General features: G+C 37.1%; 1 protein-coding gene and 1 long non-coding RNA gene across 2 annotated transcripts; one reads left to right on the top strand and one right to left on the bottom strand.

The window, feature by feature from the left end:
* Nucleotides 1-522: 522 nt before the first annotated feature.
* Nucleotides 523-14,571, bottom strand: LOC109059031 (F-box only protein 10-like). Its single transcript, XM_042716115.1, is given in 11 exon segments — nucleotides 523-2,819; nucleotides 3,437-3,618; nucleotides 4,384-4,694; nucleotides 5,834-6,163; nucleotides 6,818-6,970; nucleotides 7,139-7,209; nucleotides 7,346-7,482; nucleotides 7,791-7,940; nucleotides 8,672-9,484; nucleotides 12,633-13,270; nucleotides 14,435-14,571. Coding segments are annotated over 10 exon segments (2,925 nt in total). The 5' UTR covers nucleotides 13,233-13,270; nucleotides 14,435-14,571; the 3' UTR covers nucleotides 523-2,641.
* LOC122135826 lies at nucleotides 14,398-16,709 on the top strand. Its single transcript, XR_006153673.1, has 3 exons — nucleotides 14,398-14,532; nucleotides 14,763-14,833; nucleotides 15,387-16,709. It is a non-coding gene; the product is annotated as an uncharacterized LOC122135826 (long non-coding RNA).
* The last annotated feature ends 117 nt before the right edge of the window (nucleotides 16,710-16,826 follow it).

Raw genomic sequence — 16,826 nt, 5'->3', positions numbered from 1 at the left:
CCGTTTTTGTGCAGAATGTTGGAGTTGGCCAAGGCCATGGGGCTGACCCTGTCCCGTCAGTCAGCCCACAGTAGAGAACAGGCCGGGACACAGGAGGAGCACAGGATGGCCTCTCTGGTGCTTCCACTCGTGCATTACAATCAACGTATGGAACACAGGAAATGCAAGACCTAAGCTGTGGACAGTAATAACTTTCTAAGATGGGCACAAATTGTAACTGCACGTTAAAATTACAGTGTTCATGTAAGATTGATTTGAAAATAAATGGGATTATTCAGGTAACGGAAACTGGAATTGCCTGTGTTCCGATTAGTTTTTGCAACAACCTGATGCAAATAGATTGCATTCAATTTGCATATACCTGAGATGACTGTAAGAGATTGGAATTACACCTCTGTTGATTGATGTTATTGTATAGCAAGCAAGGACAAGGATTATGAAAAATGTCTTTGGATTTAAGAATCAAATCCATGTCTATGCAGTATACAACTACAGACAAAAACAGCAGAAATCAGCCAATTTGCTATAGCCATTGTATTTATACTGCACAATAAGTATAAAAACAATACTGTAAAAATAGGCACATTTTAGTAGATACATATTGCACTTTACAAATCAAACCAGCAGTTGGTATGAGAACATTACAAAAATAAAAACAGCCTGCTGTAAATCTAACAGAAGATGGCTACCTTTTGATAAATAAGGTCTAGTGTTCTGGGACTAAATCACATTACAAGACCCATTATTTTAGTGATGGGCTATGTTCATAATGGCATACTATTCCTGCAGTATATACTATGCATAGTGTGCAAATGTTCAGGATACCGAATCATCCAACATTTATAAGCAATGACTTGTAAAGTTTCAATATAATGAATGAACAGAAATTACAGCACCTTATTAGTCTTATTTAGATGCTGTCAGACTGACATTTTTATACAATTTTTTTTTATGCAAAATAACCTTAAAAACATTCAAGCCAACAACTGGTCACCACTCACATACAATGAGGTCATATGACAGTGTTTGTGGATTTAGAATTATACTTATAGTTTTATCATCTTTACAGACTAACAGGCAATTTAAAGTGTATATACTTTGCAAAGTTGAGTAAATAGTAACCTTGTATACCATTCTGAACATAGCCAAGATCTCTTAAGAAATCCAACCACTTTTAAGCCCTGTGACTACTTTAGGATAACTACCTGAAAACTGATTTAAGTTGCAATTTATCATTAGTCTCTTATTTTCTTACTACAAAGGTTTTTGTGACATTATAACAGGTCTCAAAAGCTCGAGTTTAGCTGTGAACTATGATAATCTAGATATAACTCTTGCTCCCAGTCTCCAAAATAGTAAAACAGCTATCATAGTGGCCACTGCATATCTGAAGGTTTCCATTACATGATGCCAGTGAAACTTTTTTACTGCTTTACATTTCAAATAAATGATTCATTGATAGGCCTACTGAATCAGTGCCTATGAAATCACATTTTAAGGGACAGTTCACAAAATATGTAAAAATCTGTAATCATTTACCCACTCTCATGTTGCTCTACACCTGTATTTGTTTCTCCATACAATGGGAACCAAAACTATTTAATTATTCTTCATATTAAAAAAAAAAAAAAAAAAAAAAAAAAACTGGTTTGAAATGACATGGGGTTATAAGGATAGAGGATAGAGTAAATGATGACAACATTTTCATATTTAGGTTAGACTATCCCTTCAGGATCTTTGAATTGTCTTTTTAAAAAAACTTTCTTGCAAAATCTTCAAATCTTTCCATTAGGCAGTTTTCAGTTTCACCCTTCAATAACGTGCACATGTACATAAAACTGGAGTTTTATGTACATGAATATTGCCGCTTGATGTAATGCGACTCATGATTGGCTGCATCTCGGTAGCCAGTACGTGCTGTTTTGTTCTTGTCCATTGCAGAATCTCAGCAGAAGCCAGCAGGACTACGATTCCCAAGGTGTACTGAATTTGTTTATCTTCTATTTTCAGCACTGGATCTGGTCTTTTGGGAAGAGAGAGAGAGTAAGCCACGTGACATGTCTCTCACTTCAACTTCCCCTGTGTCCCTTTCTCCCTCCTGACTGTGTGTGAATGTCTAAATGATAATAACAGGCTGTCGGACCACTGGACAATTAAATCCATGTATCTTACTGATTCATGTAAAATTGATTTTGTTAAATAGAAGCTTGATTTTAAGTGATTTACTTCCAGCAGAAAACTGTCCTGAATGTGCTTTCAGCTGGATTGGTAGCCAGCCAGACTTCAGGTACATGATAAAATCCAAACTCCAATAAGTTGCTTGTGACCACTGATCAATTAAGAGTGAGTGGACTGATTCATTTCAGATACAAGTATATCAAAAAGGTGGTCTTAATCCTTTGAAGTGTGATTATTGGACTACTAAACAACCTACATTTGGTTAATCATATTAAAAAAAAGTGCTTTTTGATCATTTTAACGTCATGTGCTTGAGGCTTAATCTGATTGTTCATCATCCATCCAACACTGAAGCAGTGCCTTCACCTCCTCTGTGTCCTCCTTCACCAGGGTTCACATTGAGGGAACATTGTAGGAATATCCATCTGATGTTGTGGAGCTATAAAGCCAGGAAATATGCACCTCATAAAATAGAGCAAAAGATGCTGCCGTTGTTATGGCAACCGCTTTCTACAGAGGCAGTAATTCTGTTTGTCATGGTGATGGTAAGGTTAGCAGGAAGTGTGGAGGGGGTGACGCTAGAAGGGTTACTATTGTGAGGACGAGGAGGTGGATTATCCAAGGCCCAAAGCGCTTGTTAACTATTACATAAAGAAAAACACACAACAAACGTAGCTTGGAAAGCAGCTAAAAAAAATCACAGAACCAAAAATATTAAGCAGAAAATTAATTTTCCATTTTGCCTGATACAGTTTTGGAAGGGGTGAAATGTGAACCAATTATCTCTTCCTCTTTACTACTAGTTACAGCACAAAATAAACAGGAATGAACATCAGAAGAGAAAGACATCAATAAAACAACTTGTAAACAATGCCATGTAAGGTTACTTTTATCTCAGGAAAGCCTTTCAATGTCCGTAGCTTGGAAAGCAGCTAAAAAAAATTGTTAATTGTTATAAAAATGCTTAATGTTTAATTTAAATGTTTATATACAAATAATTTTAGTGTCAGTTATTAAATACATTTGATTAATTAATTGATTATTAAATAAACATTATTGTCAATTTCGGCTTTCGGCATAATGACTTTAAATTTATTAAAAAAATTATTCATTTTGGTGCATCACTATATATTTGTAGATATATGAAAATATATATATATATATATATATGATATATATATATTGTAGATATATGAAACTGGCCTATTCTTCTCAACTACATATAGAGTTTTATGCCTATGATGTGAGTGTATCTAACCTGGGTGTGAGCAGTGAGTTGTTAAGTACAACACACTCCAGGTTCTGTTTGTTTGTCCGTATGGGGGTTTTAGTACTTGCAGAGAGGCTCTGATAAATCAGGTTCTCCTGAACCACACCTCGGACCCGCTTCTTTACAGAAATCCCATAACCCTGCAACGCCTGAACACGATTCCTCAGTACCTGCAGAACACAAAGAAAATGTCAGCATCTGATAGCAGGGACTGTAGGTCCAGCAGTACATGAGCTGTGTCCGAAACCTAAGGCTTTGCTGCCCTGTCAGTCAATAACTACGCAGCCAGTACTTTTGTATAAAGGTAGGCTTTAGTGATAACTACATTCATATTTAATGATTACAAAGCTTATTTCCCATTAAAACAAAAAGACACATCTATAAATTCCCCCAACTTCTCCATCAGTTAGGGGCACATCTGTGATGCCTTTGAAGATAATTATACAGTTTTATAAAACATTTTAAAATGTTTTAATTTTTTCAGTTTTGTAATTTATGCTTACAAGAGATAGAAATTCTTGACAAATAGCAAGCATAACTAAGGCCTATTTTTTAACAACAACAATAAGTAATAATTATTATAATAATAATACTATATTCTATTAATGGTTAGGTTAGGAAACCTAACCATTAATAGAATATAGTATTATTATTATAATAATAATATTATAATATTAATAATTATAATATTATAATAATATAATAATTATAATATTATAATAATAAAGTTGACCTAACCTAACCTAATGTCATGCTTACACTGGACAGACAGCAAGACTTTCTAATGGATAAATCAATTTTAATAATAATATATTCTAAGCATATATTTTTATTGTAGTAATAATAATAATAATAATAATATATTCAATTAATGGTTATCCTTACATTGGACAGAAATTCATAACAGCAAGACAGTAAAATGGAAGCTTACTCACTTTAACATCTGCATTGTCCATCACTCGTATTCCAACAGCATTATTTCCAACCACATCGTTTTCCACAATCAGCCCATCACCTTGGAAGCAGACACCGTGACAGTTATTGCTATAAACCCCATTTCCACGCAGCTCTACTCGACACTCTTTGTCCACGGTCACTCCTGTCCAGCCATTACAGAGGACACAGTTTCCAACTAAACGTGTCAGCTGAGCGCTCTGAATGACAGACACACCGTCTCCTCTGTTACTGTTCACCATGTTGGCCACCACATTCAGAGGCTCACTGCTCTTCACATACACTCCAACAGCTGGAGAGACAGAGGAGAAAAAAGGAGACAGAAGTGGGTGATATGTCAATCTAATATGATCAGGTGAAGATGACTAGGGGTTTTAACTTTCTGATGCCAAGGGCCACCAAATCTCTGCTGCATGATTGTTTATCACAAAAATATAAACAGTTTTACTCCCCATCTCTCTATATGAAGTTTGATATATATTATATTAAACTTTAAATGCATACATGCAATTCACTTACATAAAAAAAAATATATAACATAAAAGCATTATTTACAACTTTTGACATAAGAATTATGTGATTTAAAGGGAGTGTTCACCCAAAAATGAAAATGTTATGTTTATCTGCTTACCCCCAGAGCATCAAAGATCTAGGTGACTTTGTTTCTTCAGTAGAACACAAATTATGATTTTTAATTCCAACGGTTGCAGTCTGTCAGTCGTATAATGCATGGCAATGGTAACAAAATCTATGAGAGTAAAAAAAAAAACATGCACAGACACATTGATGTCCTAAGACACGAAACAATCGGTTTGTGTGAGAAACCGAACCGTATTTATATTTATAGTATTTATACAGTATAATTTTTTACCTCTAATACACCACTATGTCCAACTGCCTTAAGCATGCGCACGGCATCAGTCATTCATCAATCCATGACTATGGACTGTGTAAACAATGAGTGATGTATATACGCGAGAGATCACTTCCAGCACTTGCATAAACTACGCCAGAGTGCATACACACCTCACGCACCGGATGCCGTGCGCTCAAGGCCGTTGGACAAAGTGGTGTATTAGAGGTAAAAAATTATATCGATACTGTTCGGTTTCTCGCACAAACTGATCGTTTCATGTCTTAGGACATCAATGTGTTGGATTTGTCTGTGCATGTCTTTTTTTACTCGCATAGATTTTGTTACCATTGCCATGCATTATACGACTGACAGACTGCAACGGTTGGAGTTAAAAATCATCATTTGTGTTCTACTGAAGAAACAAAGTCACCTACATCTTGGGTGCCCTGGGGGTAAGCAGATAAACATAAAACTTTCATTTTTTGGTGAACTATCCCTTTTATACTTTTCTACAGTACTTAGCTTTGTAAAGTCTAGTCTATACCTCACAGAAATTATATTTGACAGCAACTTACCTCTGTTGTGGCTAATGCAGTTGTTTTCCACTAGGGCAACTGTGATTGGCCGTCGAGAGGAAAAGCGTTCATCTTCGCTATCGATATCACTTTCCCATGCCATGAGTTCTCTTTCCTCATTGAAGTTCTCGGGACCTCCTCTGTCCCTCTCTCCAACCCCGACTCCTCTCTCTCTTTCCTGTAAAGAGCGATAGCCCTCTCGGTTCACAGCAGACTCTGTGTCCTTCCGGCAGAACACGGCCAGCCCATACATGCGGTTATGGGTAATATGGTTTCCAATGAGCTGAGGTAGACTAGATGACATTACCCACACCCCACAGCCTCTGTTCCCTACAAAACACACAGTTATACAATGTCATGACCAAAACATGAACTCTGACTCTTTTGTTCTTTTCTGAGTTAAACATCTCAATGTCAGGCCATTGTAATTTTGACTTTATTCTTAAAATATTATGGTCAACATTTCTCCTCCAACTTCAAAATTGTCCGATATCGTTGTTTTACCTTTTTTGTAAAGGGTTTTTAATTTTCTTTGCATGTTCTCTTTGTAAACACAGTTCCGCCAATTCCACCTATGACATTTCTAACATTACTAAAAAAATCCCAAAATCCATCAAGTACAACAAGAACAATACTAGCTTAAAAAAAATAAAAAAAAAAAATTTTTTTTTTACAAAACAAGAAAAAAACCACCGATCGTTTCATTAGATAAGACCCTTATTCCTCGGCTGGGATCGTGTAGAGCCCATTGAAACTCCATTGAAACAGCAATTTGGACCTTTAACCTGTTGCCTCCCACTATGTTGAGAAAAGCTCTGACAAGACATTTTTTCTTTCAGTGCGTATGGTAAAATTACTTCTCACTGTTGCACTGCACTTGATCATGCACTTAAATTATTTCTAATGCATATCAGCTACAGAAAGAACAAAGCCTGGATAACATCTGCCAAATGCCTTAAATGTATAAATATGAAATATGCACACCGTATATGTGGTTGCCCTCAATGAGGCCCCTCCCTCTCTCTCCCACCACCACTCCGTCTGAGTAGCCGTAACAGATGAAGTTATCGCGGAGGACTGGATCACCTCCTCGACGGATATCAGCACCACCCCACTGGTTCTGCCTTATAACATTCTCTATCAGATGCAAGGGAAGTGAAGTAGCAATTCAAATTGATTTAGCGTAATTTAATAGAGCAGTTTCAAGAGCATTAGGAAACACTTGAAAAGGGCAAGGTCTACTGTGCTTGAAGCACCTATATACAATTAAACGGCAAATAGAAAATGGTACTGCAGTCAACGGACCAGTGATCACTCCTCTTCCATTCTCATTGACAGCAATGCCTGCTGCAAGGCCCTGGAAAATGTGATTTCCACTGTCATAAAGAGAGAAAGACACAGAAATCAGATCTTTATTCTTTTTTTAGTTTCATGACACGAAACAAAATATCAAATTTTTTCTTGTTAGCCAACTTTATTTGAATAAAACAAAATAAACCCTACGCTGTATACCTGACAACAGGATTGCCATTAAAAAGAATATACACGCCAGCTTCCTTGTTGCCGTAGATCTGGTTGCTGCGGATAGAACCTCTCCCGTTGCCCAGGACAACAATCCCGGAACGCAAGCCACTGTGGATTCTATTACACTGTAGCCAGGAAAAAAGAAAGGGAAAGAAAAAACAATGTACCACAGAAAATTTTCTGCCATGGTGGAAATACCACTATATTTTCTAAACTTTCCTCTGAACTAGCTCTCCTGACTACACTAATTAATTTAAAATCAAACATGTATAAGAGAAACATATGCATTTTTTATGCCATTGGCAAATTGTTTTTCCATGACTGAAAAAACTAATTGCCATTGGGGTAAGAAAAAAAAACCTTTATCTAATTATGCTGTATATATTCCTCCTCCTTTTTTTTTTTTTTTTTTAGGATACTAATAAATGTGTACCAGTATGATAGGATTAGCCCCTTTGCGGATGTCTAGACCCGCTTCCCCATTGGAATGAATGTTGTTCTCAGCAATGAGACCTTGAGCAGAGAGTCGCAGGAACACACCAGATGCCTTGCACCCACACACTTCATTACTTAACATCACCATCTAAACAGAAAAAGCACACACAGTATATATATAAAAAAAAGACATTGGTGAAAGAGAACCAGGACATGAAAAAAAGATAAAAGAGAGAGTAAGATCAGAAACATTAGCACAGAAAATATTTCATGACAATACACTATTATTAAATCTGTTGTGTGTGTGATTTTTGTGCTACAAGTAGCATGAAATAAAATAAAATTTAATTTATTTATTTTTTATGAAGAAAATGTGTCTGGTGATTAAATATTTTCATGTTTTGAGTGATGGATTAATGTCAGTATTAAAATTCTATACTATTTTGTTCAAATTTAAATGAACAATTCAGCATTTTAAATGCTACAACCGAATTTGTCCAGTACCAAAATGGCTATTCATTTTGAGATATGCTAAATATTACATTTAACAGTGTTATGGTTAAGGATAATAATAAAGTATTATTGTTGCATTGGATAATTATTTATAGTAACTTCCAGTGAGCAGAGTACTAGATGTTGGAAAAGGTAATATGATTATAAAAATGGGGGTGACAATGTATTTAAAAAAACATTCTAATGCTGGCTGACCAACACTCAGGGTCGGATTATTAGTATTAGTGAATAGTTTTTCCCAAAGCACCAAAAGCTGCCGTACAAATACTTTTCAGGGAAATCAGCCAACTAAAAGCTTTCTTAAAGTTGTCTCTGCACATTTCACACATCAGCTTTAAGGGCCATAAAGATGCAGGTTTTACACACTTTGGCATTCTGGATGCAGCGCACTGCATAGCTGAGCCCTCTGAACACATTGGCCTCCAGTCGAGCTTGACCGTGATTGCACAGGTGCACACCACCTTTTCCATCGCGCAGCAGACAGCGCCGCAGCAGGCAGCCTTGAACCGATGCGGCCAAGTCCCGCGCCTCTGCATCCCTCTGCAGTTCTGCAGATAGACTCAACAGTGCAGGAAATGCAGAAGAATCAGGCGTATCTGCTTTGGAGAGATGCGCTAGTCCATGCTGATCATATGAAAGTTTTAAGCAGGTGCTTTTTTCGTCATCTTGCTCATCATCTACCTCACTTGACTCACTCGATGTTTCCATGCGATCCTCCTCAATCATTGTACCATCCTGACTTGAAAGAAGACCATCTCCACCTTTCTGTTTTGCCCAGTTTGCTTCCCAATCTACTTCCTGTTTATTCCAGTCCTCCATTGTGTTAACTCCTTCCACAGGTGTGTTTACATGACTACCAGCACCCACACTGTCTTTCCCACCCTGATTAGATATTTCAGTTGACCCATTGCTAGTCATCATGTTGAAGGTCTTGGCCAAGGCGAGCAGGTGTTTGAAGGCCCAGTTGCGTTCAGACCGAGCACCTTCCACGGTGACAGAGGCAGAATCTCCCCCTGAGAACTCACAACTGTCCATTAAACTGATGGCCACCCCCAGAAAATGGGCTGAGCTGCCCTGGGCAAACGAGCAGAAACGAGCCTGACATGTCCCTGGACCCCTGATGTGCAGCTGACAGCCCTCAAAGTTACAGTTATCCAACTGGACATGACCAGAAGACGTCTAAGAATGTAACAAGAGAAAATGTGTCATTTAAACACTATAGGAAAACAAACAGTGTCTCAATAAGAATCAGATTATCTTAATACAATTTAACAGTGTTTCAATATCAATTTACTGTTTTCTGTATGAAGTCTTAAAGGGGTTATGACATGAGAAATTAAATTTGCCTTGATCTTTAGGCATTTAAGAGGTCTCATTATAAACAAAGCATTTATTTAATTAAGCTCCAAAATTGCTCTTTTTGGATCTGAGGTGCAAGATGACGTCACCCGGGCACAAACATTTGCATAAACACTGCCTCAAGAGCAAGGCATCGACGGATAGTCATCTTCTCACCATAGGCCCCGCCCACTAGCGTTCAGTCGGCTTGACACTTGATCACTCTGAATGCGAGTGGCGTATCATGTCAAAAGCAAATAGAAATTACAATCACTGCTGCCATACTGTCTACACTGAATACAGTATACAGATGCACATTCGCTTCTAACACAGTCCACTCACTTGAGTCTGTCGTCAATAGGACAAATACAGTGAAAGAATGTTCGCTTTGATGTGTTTGGTTTAAACAGCTCATTCAAGTCTTCGTACAGTTATCAGAAGGGTCCCAGCGCAAGTAACAAGGATAGATTATTTTTAATAGCATCCTGGATCTTGTCAAAAGATTGTTTGGAGTGGTTCTAGATCTGACTCCAGATGCATCACAAACTGTTAGTTTCATAATGGAATGGACCGTTTTATTTTGATCATGTTGTCAAAAAACACTCACATGCAATAGTGAGGAGGCGTTAATACTGTTTCCTATGCAATGACGTTAGCCAATCATAACAGTGGCTGATTCCAGACAAGCCTTAAAGAACCCACCCCTTAAAATCAGGTCATTTTAGACAGAGGCTCAGAATGAGGGTTGAAAATAATAATTTTTTCGCATATAAATTTGTTTTGTTTTTTTTGTGCAAAAAACTTGATTAACATTATAAGTTCAAGGAACATATTCAAATAATAATAAAAAATCCATGTCACGACCCCTTTAAAGAGTGGCAAAGACAGTGGAGCTTTTATTAATCAAGCTTCAGTTAAAAGGGATGATAACAAATAACATGCTTTATGTTAGAAAACTATGTCCTACATCGGCAGGGAGGGATGAATAGATAGACAGATATACACAGTGGTCGAATTGTAAAAAAAATTCAGTGGGGGGGGGGTATATATGGGTCCTGTAGCTAATTTTACAGAATGATTACAAAATTTGTCTAATTATTAAAAAGGTTTTTATTTAATGAAAAATTTGCCTTATTAAGTAAACTATTATTTATAAGCTTTTTTCCCTCCTTCTTGGGCCTGAAATGGAGGGATTTTGGTCAATATTGATAATTAAACAATATTTTGCTAAATGTGCTTTTGTGCTGAAACCTTGGCTGGTTTAGGCCTAGTCTCAGCCTCAGATGTCACGCCCACGGACCGCTGGCTAAACGTCTGATGCATATCGGACACAAAAGTGGAAACACTTCAGGAGTGTCAAAGTCGTCATTGGATTGGTTGAATTCTACAGAATTTCCGTGAGACTTGTGTGTTACGTTCTTTAACGTTCCACCCGGAAACAAAGATACCGTGGCCCCAAACCCCTTCACGAAAGAAGAAACCCACGAAAAGGATCAACTAAACCGCTGGATTTTCAAAAGTATGTGAAATATTTAAAGTTCGCGGCATAGAATTTTTAAAATATGTCAGAGAGTTTTACACACCGGTCTGTTATTGTGGCGACATTTCCACGCCTCGAAACGTGACGCTAAACGAAATGAACTGTGATTGGCTGTTTGACATGTTGGTCAAACGGCTTCATGGGTGGGCCTTGGCCAATGAAAGCTGCCATGAATTCCAGACCTTCAGTCTGAAGGTCTGGCTACGTGGGACTAGTTTAGGCCTGTCCTGGGTAAATAATGATGTCAATAAAACCACCACTAGATGGGAGCAAGCCCCTGTTTTGATAAATGATTTATTGAATCTTTCAAATCAAACGATTCGTTCAAAACGCTGATTCAATTGGAAAAGAAACAAGCTTGCATCCCAGTTTGCATACTATCCATCCTAAATTCTATGTGATATTAGTCATTTTCAATACTATTCAGGGCAGATAGGCTGGATAATATGTACATTGGGACGCAGGGAAAGTGTCCATCTAAATGGGCCGTTGAATCACTGGCTCACTTGATTCGTTCAAAAACTGATTCATTCAAGAAACGAGTGTTACTAGACACTGTTGTATAAATTTAATAGCAAATTAATAGCCCTGTTGTGCTCACGCATGTAGGCATACTGATATTCAGAAAACTACATTGCTTGTGCAATGAATATAAAAACAAACTCATACATTGATATTTTTTCTTTAATTGCTTGAATTATATGTTTAATTTACCTGTATTCTAATAGGATTCATCTCGTAGTGAACACTTTTGGACCCTCAAAACGTGTTTTTTGTTTGCTGTTTGCAAAGTCGATGACTTGATAATGTCAGTTCTCCTATCATCTCTCAATCCCTCACAGTTACACATACAGCACAATAACATTAACCAATAAAAGCACAATAACATTTGCATGATAAGTTTTACATAATACACATGATTAATCCAAGTTGACACCAACCACAAATCGAGCCATTAATAATAGCATACAATCTAAAAAATAATTTCATCCCCCCGCATCCCCCCTCAATTCAAGCCCTGGATATACAGATAAATACATATTTATATTTTTAAAAGATGGATAGATGGGCGAATAGACATAGAATGAATGCATGTATGATGAATGGATGAACAGACAGAAAAACAGAAAAACATATGGATCATTGGATGGATGGACAGACAGATAGCTAGATAGATGGACAGACAGACAGATATAGACACACACACACACACACACACACACATAAAACATGAAGAAAAAACACACAATTGCTGAAGTTTCAGGGGCTGAAGCAATTACAGATTTGGATGCTGACAGTTGAGTTAATCACATATTTTTACAGCACTGAGATGAAGCCCCAGTTAATAGGGTTTAGAATGTGTTCAGCCAATTATAGATGCCAGTGTTTACTGGCTGAATAAGCACAGATGTTACAATTTGCATGCATTTGATGTGGAAGTATCAAAACTCACCTTATAAAAAAAACCACTGGTGAAACCCACGCTGGCATGAACACCAGATTGCACAGCCTCACTGTTGGGCATTGTTGATCAAAGCTAACCAACAACGACACATCCCCCAACTTGCCCAATCCAACTATCTCCACAGGCACCTTGAGGGACACCTCCACCTGTTCCTCATACACACCCGCGTGGAGCACCACCTTATCGTACGGCCCTGCCGCAGCCAGTGCTCCCCTAAGAGTCTCATAGCCACCTCCTGCTACGGTCCCGGCATGCCAAACTCTGCGGTCTTTTCTCCGGCGGAAAAGATGGAGGCAGGCAGACGAGTGGAGGTCCGAGCCGTTCTGGGTCCATGTACGGCTGGCAAGGGCATGCTGACGCAGAGCCTCTCTCCAGGAAACTGGGGGCAGGTGTGGGCGACGGGGCCAATTTGGGTGCCGACATTCAGGGCATCCTAGACACAGCTGGCGCCAACGTGTGCTGTCCAAACTCAGAATGAGCTCCCGCCAGGCTCTGCACACCAGACAGCATCGACCCAGATCTGGCAGAGGCAAGTATGCCAGGATGAGGCGCCAAAGTTCGACAGGCAGACTTCCCACCTCCATTACTGTCAGCACCACGCCACCTCACCTGGGCAGATCACCTTAGTGTAAACAGAGAAGAAGTATTTGCTCAAAAAAAGTTTAAATATCATTATAACTACTTACAATTACACTTTCTTTTCAATATTGGCATATTTCCTGTTGAAACAGGAAGAGTGGGCAGGAAATACTGAAGTCCTTTATTATCATTATTATTATTATTATTATTATTATTATTATTATTATTATTTATAGCAGTCTTTAATCATGAACCACAATTTACTACTTGTGGTTACAGGATGCTCTCATTCTCGTGAACGTTTGATTGGGCAGAAATCTGTTTAGTACATGATGAGTCATCAGAGACTCAGAGAATTTTAAATGCATATACCAGTGGTTCCCAAACCTGTCCTGGAGGCCCCCCTGCCCTGCACCTTTTGTATGTCTCCCTTATCTAACATCTTATGTAGCCTATGTGCAGGGCAGGGGGTCTTCCAGGACAGGTTTGGGAACCACTGGCATATACAATATCGTTTGTTTGGGGTTAGTAAGATTTTTTAAATGTTTTTGAAAGAAATCTCCTATGCTCACCAAGGCTGCATATATTAAGTTAAAAAAGGGAAAATATTCAAATGGGTTAGGGCAGTGGTTCCCAATCTGGTGCTGGTGAACCCTCAACACTGCACGTTTTTGGTGTCTCTCTTAATTGTCACACACATTTGAGGTCTTGGAGTCTTGGAGAAAATATCGTTTGGTCAGTATAAAAGTAATAGAAGTCTATGGCGAGTCCACACAATTCACAGAAACAAACGTGTGTGTGTGTGTGTTTATATATATATAATCACAAATTCTGTTTCCAAATAAGAGCATAGTATTCTTTAAATGAAACATCAGAAGGGTTCACTGCTGCAATCTATAATCTATTATATATCTATAATATTCATTCAATAAAATGAATATCCAATGCTATCATATTTACTCTTGGCAAAGAGACAGTACAGAATCACAACACAATGCCATGTCCTGCATGCAATAACAAAGCAACACAGACTCAATACGAGGACACAAATGAAAACAGTCATGGGTGCATTCGGCTGAAGTTCATATGGCAGAGGAAAATAACGCATGCATCGATTCTGCAGCAACATCTTATCTGCGTGACAAAAGCGACATGTTACAATGCTGCCATCTGATACAGCGCAATAACAACAAACAAACGACCCTACCTCTGACAATACTGTGTTCAGCTAGCATTTTATCAGACGTAAAGCTCATCACGGCCGTTTTTCTCTTGGGTTACGAGCAGAAACCAAACACCCATCCGGTAAAAAAATCTCGTATTTCTTGCTATTTTCCTTGTTTTTGAAGGCGTGGAAAATAGGGCTCACGTATTTTTTTATTCAGGAGGCGGGGGAATGTTTTTCTACGAACGACAACGACAACTTTTCCCTCTTGTATGACACAGTTGTTAAGCAACATGGCTTTTGCTGTGTAGCAATACACGTGATTTTAAGCTTTTGACCCCAACTCCCCCTTTATTTGCCTCTTTTGCAGGCGCGCGCATCATTTGTTGTTAGCAAAGCTGATGATCAAAATCACGCATCGCTTATGTCGCAGAAAAAATCGTGAGTATCCTGTGATTAGACTTGCAGAATACATTACCCTGAATAGCCTACATTTAATTATTTATTTGCAAACTATATTAGTCTTGTAAAGGGCTTTTACATGATTAGTGTAAAAATTTATTTTTCAATTCATCTACACTTCCATGTCAACTCAAAATTTCTGCAACCAAACGTTGACCTAAATATTCCACTAGTGAAAAATTAACTTATTAAATATCTCCTTATTATATTGCATGCACAGGAAATGGCAAACGTTTCTCATTCAAATTAAAAGTCCTTGTCAGTCAGTAGAGCATTGCAGTAAAAACATTGAATTTTGAATTACGTTTTTATAAAAATGTGTTAGAATTGAATTTTCTTTTAAAAGTGTGATTAATTAAGTTACATGAGTGAAATATGTTTAACAAAATCAAACAGACAGTATATTTGATTATATGCCAGCAGTGGGAAAACTCCCTTCCCTATTTGGAGAACACAAACAGTTTTGTCTGTCTTAATTGCTTTTTTTGTGACTTGTAATCTTCACTAGCCTTTCCATGTTTGTCTCCCACAGTCCACCATCCACTAAACGTCCCCATCTGACTTAAGTTCTCAGGAAGAAAGAAGAGAGCTCCCCTCATACTCTTTAAACCCCATTAACTTTTTAGTATCCTCATGATGGTTCCAGTATACACATTTATGTCAATCAACACATCATGTTTGAGTTAAAACTTCCTGAAAAGCTGTTCATTTGTGATGTCAATTTATAGACTTTATCAGAATGCTAATTCTCAAAGGTCTCTGTCTGGAATTTGTATTATATTTTAACAACAATTATTTTTGAAGTAATAGTCTAATAGTAAAGAATAGGAAAAATATATTTGTAATGTAACAGTTTTTTGAAACTTTTGACCACACACACACACACACACACATTTGGGAAAGTTTGTGTTTCATGTTTTGTATTTGACACATCAGGGTTTTATGGCCCATATTGTACTATGATATAATGAGAAAATAGTGCTCATTCTCATGGAAGAAAAAATTCACAAATTGAGCAAAATTATGGAACGTAGCAAAAAAGATTAAATAATATGTCTAAATAGATGAAATTCAGGTAGCTTATAATGTAAATCAAAGAGATTTTTAGTATAACAGTATAGCAGAATACTTACATAAAATGCAAATAAATATCAGTAGTCAACTTATCACTATATCTCCGAAAAATATATCTAAGTAAGATTATATTTTTGCTTAGTTTTGTGATTAAAGCTCTGCACTGGAGGGCAAACCATTCAATGCAATACAGTGATGACTAAGAATTACAAATAAACTGCAAAAGTCTGTTTTTCTTCCTAAAATGATGTATGGATAATAATGTAAAGTTGCTTCAGTTCAGTTCATTAAATTTTCTTGAAATTGATATTGTTCAATATAAAAGATACTCAGCAATATAAAAGATATTCTTAAAATGTGGAACACACAACACTATTATACATTTAACACACATACTTATTTAAGTTTCATATTTGCACATACGTGTACATACAAAATTGTTTATTTTGTATATTGTGTCTTTGCTATTTTGTACATTGTTTATTTTGTATATTTGTATATTATTATTATTTTTCTCTGTGTCTTGTCTTGTCACTGTCACTTTGTTGCACGGTGGAGCTTCTGTTGCTAAAACAAATTCCTTCTGATTCTGATTCTTACATTTGCGTTACCACAACCTGAAGATGGACAATTTTTAGAATGATACTAAAAGGTATTTTACTAATTAAACAAATATAAACTATCAATCAAAGGCAGAATGCACATATATTATTTTTCAGCAAAGATTTGATGTTAATAATTTAGAAGCCTTAGAACTTTATGTATTGATTATGATAAAGTAGGCGCTCATAAAAATGATTTTGTTTTAATTTGTTTATATCTTTGTATAATTATATTGCATAATAAATGTAGGTCCTTTGTCAAATGTGTTTATCTTCATAATTTAGACAACTGTTTT

The sequence above is a fragment of the Cyprinus carpio genome, chromosome B1, assembly GCF_018340385.1.
Source record: "Cyprinus carpio isolate SPL01 chromosome B1, ASM1834038v1, whole genome shotgun sequence".
Classification (NCBI taxonomy): domain Eukaryota; kingdom Metazoa; phylum Chordata; class Actinopteri; order Cypriniformes; family Cyprinidae; genus Cyprinus; species Cyprinus carpio.
Note: the sequence above shows the minus strand (reverse complement) of the source record. Positions and strands in the feature narration are given on the sequence as shown.